This window comes from Vigna unguiculata, chromosome 1 (genome assembly GCF_004118075.2).
Source record: "Vigna unguiculata cultivar IT97K-499-35 chromosome 1, ASM411807v1, whole genome shotgun sequence".
NCBI lineage: Eukaryota > Viridiplantae > Streptophyta > Magnoliopsida > Fabales > Fabaceae > Vigna > Vigna unguiculata.
In genome coordinates this window covers 36,291,391-36,294,538 of record NC_040279.1, presented here as the reverse complement: position 1 = coordinate 36,294,538, position 3,148 = coordinate 36,291,391, and the positions used below count along the sequence as shown (strand labels likewise).

General features: G+C 36.4%; 1 protein-coding gene across 4 annotated transcripts; it reads right to left on the bottom strand.

Annotated features, from left to right (window-relative positions):
* Positions 1-217: 217 nt before the first annotated feature.
* LOC114179125 (protein WVD2-like 4) lies at positions 218-2,864 on the bottom strand. 4 transcript variants are annotated; one of them, XM_028065352.1, is made up of 8 exons: positions 2,316-2,864; positions 1,947-2,207; positions 1,793-1,851; positions 1,524-1,598; positions 1,294-1,372; positions 1,133-1,204; positions 908-1,015; positions 218-720 (listed from the first exon to the last, which is right to left on the bottom strand). In XM_028065352.1, the coding sequence occupies exons 1-8, from the start codon at positions 2,505-2,507 to the stop codon at positions 352-354; spliced, it is 1,215 nt and encodes a 404-aa protein (XP_027921153.1). In that variant the 5' UTR covers positions 2,508-2,864; the 3' UTR covers positions 218-351. The 4 variants fall into 4 exon arrangements, with proteins under 4 accessions (XP_027921153.1, XP_027921161.1, XP_027921177.1 ...); XM_028065360.1 differs by having other exon boundaries at positions 1,294-1,369; XM_028065376.1 differs by lacking the exon at positions 1,524-1,598 and having other exon boundaries at positions 1,294-1,369; positions 2,316-2,861.
* Positions 2,865-3,148: the final 284 nt, after the last annotated feature.

The window sequence follows — 3,148 nt, the reverse complement described above, 5'->3', positions numbered from 1 at the left end:
TACTTCATATGGAAAATATGTTACACTAATAAGGGTTATAATCTCATTCCCAAGAAATTTGGTTGGAGAAAATCATTCTCGTCATAATTTTATGAAAGAAAGATTCATTCCCATTATATAAAAAGATAAAATGAGAGAGAAGTATTTAAGCATAATTTTAACTGAAGAATTGAAGAATAAGAGACAATTTGATCTGTTAAATACAATAATGACTTGCTGAACATAAAAAAGATCAACTCTTATTTCGAATAATACTCGGCTTATGATGAACATGAACCAACCTCTGTATTCACAATGATAAGGAAATAATTAACAACATACAACTCTAATCTTACATAATCTTACATAAATCTACACTCCAACAATAACCTCATACGACACAAGCTCTGTCGTAGTAGAATTCAGAAGCAGTGCAGTATTTGATGCATGACCTGGTTCAGATTGTAACGCCATGTCATTTTTGCATTCAGAATTGTTGTCATTTGGAACTTGGAATTCTTTGTTTTCTGCGCTTACATTTTCCTCAGACTTCACCTTGGAGTAGGTTTTTCTGACTTGTTTCTTTGAAATCACATCCTTTTGACCCTTACCCTTGTTTGAATCATTCTGCTGTTGTTTCCCACGCGGGCTTGAGCAACACTTATCTTCTCCTGAATTGTTGTTCATTTTAGGTTCTTTGTGCCTTCCAAGCTTTGGGGATTTTGGGCGTGTTGTTGGTATCTAATTGGTTCATCAAATACATCAGAATATATGCGTAAAGAAACAAACAAAGAATGCCAAAAGATGAAGCCCCTTTAAAGAATCTATTACCGAAGAAAGATTAAGGATTAAAGATAGATCATTGATTATGAATGTAGGCAAACATTGTTCATAATCCCAATTGGAAGTCAAGTTTTAGACTAGTTACCTTCTTAAGCTCAACTTTAGGAGGTGGTTCCTTGTAGAAATTTGGCATTGGAGTGGCTTTGAATGTCAGGCTCTTCCTCAATAGCTTGATCTCTGCCTCCTGGTTTTCCTGGGGAAAATTCAGAGCAAAACATGCAGAGGAGACAATAAGCTTAAAGCAGCAGATAAGCTTTTAGTGAAAATCTAAACCACAATGTGCATGTTAAGTTATTGTTGTGAGATATACCTTTGATTTTGCTTGTAGGTTAGTTTTCTCTGCTTCCTTGGCTAGAGTTTTTTCCTCCAACTTTGAGAAAAACTGAGTAAAAAGGCATAACTTAGGATTAACATCTGTTTCCGGCATTGGTAATATAACATCGACAGGGTCCAAGGTTTAAGCAAAACTACCTCCTTTCGTTTTTCAGCTCTTTCTTCCAATCGCAAGGAAAATCCAATTCCACTGCTTCTCAGACGAGGAGTAGCACTTCTGACAACACATGAATAAAAAGTTTTCACAACATTTTAGTTAAAGTAGAAGAGAAAAGGAAGCCGGTTTAGAATTGAAAGATCTCAAATCCTATAAGAAATAGAAGAGAAAGGATGAAAATGTCCTCAGAGTTAAAGGCTATAAATCATACGAAGTTGCGGAATGGCAATCATCATCTTTATTTGGTTTTGCAGATTTTGCTGTGTTTAACACATGATCAACAAGTCTGCAATAATGTAAAAACCATAACGTGACAGTTTCATGATTCCATTCAGCAATCTTCTGAACATAAATTTTCCAATACATGCACAAGGATTGAGTTATCTCAAACTGAAAATTATTGATAGCAACACTATAGAAGACTGAAACAAAAATGTATAGAAGGATTTAGTAAATCTTGTGAGGTTGGTGGCTACTTACAACGATGCCTCAGAAATTTGGCTCTTGGTGGCTAGAGTAACTATAGTAGTCCTTCCAAACTGTTAGACATAACTAAAGTCATGAACATGGAAACCAATGATGAGAGGCAATGAAGTTGTGCAAAGAAATTGAATGAGGAATTGAAAATCTCTACCGCAGAGTGTTTCACTCCAGAGTTTGTGGACTTGTTTAAATGACGAATGGGGGCATAACCTTGAACGTCTTTAACTTTTGTCTTCACAATATACCCATCAATGCTTTTCTGCATAGCATCTTCCCCAGATGATCTGGGTGGGAAAGAAACGCTTTGGGAAAGGGATGGCCTTTGTTTCTGAGCCATTGAACTTAGACCCTTCAAATTATCTCTGCCATATTTGTTGCTCTTGGAACCAACACTTGCTCTGCCACCATTTTCCTAATCACGTTAACTTAATTAGTAAGCGTGCATTACGAGTTCTAACTAAAAACACCACTGGTAGTTTAGTTCAAACAAATAATAATTCAGATACGTTCTGTATGATACCTTAGTGGCACCTTTTGAAGTTTTGGAGGCTTCAACTGCAGCAGAAATGGGGTCTTTAGCCTCTTCATTCATGGTCTGAATTTCTGCACCATTACAGTCCTTTTCATCTTCTTTCTTGATACTCTCCACCTTGGTTGTTATCCCGATAACACGCTTCTCTTCCTCCACAGCAAGCCCGTTTTCAGATTCCATTGTGGTGTTAACAATTACGAAAACGAAGTGAGGAGAAAACAGAAGAGTTGATTGGTAGTGCAGAAAAGAGAAGACAGGAGAATGGTGGTTTTAAAGTGTTTGATAAATTTGTGGGAAGAGCTTTCAGGAAGGGGATAGACAGATTAACAGGAACTGCCACAACACAATGACTTTTGTACCACTCCCTAACTCAGTAACTGTCACTGCAAGCAAACTTCTTTTTCTTCTCTCGTTTAACTGTCACTCCTCTTTTCTTCTTTCTTAATCACCTCAATTCTAATAATCCATCATTTCCCTCACATCACTTCTTCCATAGTTATTATCTTTCCCCAAGGAACCTTTCTTTATAATGTTTATGGTTTGGAGGTTCTGTTGTGGCAGAGACAAATGTACGTGGCTGTCTGTCCCCAAAATGCTGACCATGGTTCAACCGATTTGCAATCAATACGATGATGCTTGTTTCTTCTGAATATTTTAGTTTAAACACATTAAATTTGGGTTGGTTCATGTGATTACAAAGATTAGTGAAACACATAATTCCAACCTACAAGACACAGGATTCGGTTAAACTCTTATAATTAGGAATTCAAGTTTAAGATTAAGTTTCACATTAGTTATACGGAAAGAAATATAGTTTTATA

Excerpts from the sequence above, each read along its gene's own strand:
- LOC114179125 (XM_028065352.1), bottom strand. The coding sequence starts at position 2,507 with ATGGAATCTGAAAACGGGCTTGCTGTGGAGGAAGAGAAGCGTGTTATC. Across the intron at positions 1,599-1,792 it reads CAAATTTCTGAGGCATCGTT|ACTTGTTGATCATGTGTTAA; the intron begins GTAAGTAGCCAC and ends ACATTATTGCAG. Across the intron at positions 1,016-1,132 it reads ACCTACAAGCAAAATCAAAG|GAAAACCAGGAGGCAGAGAT; the intron begins GTATATCTCACA and ends AATTTTCCCCAG.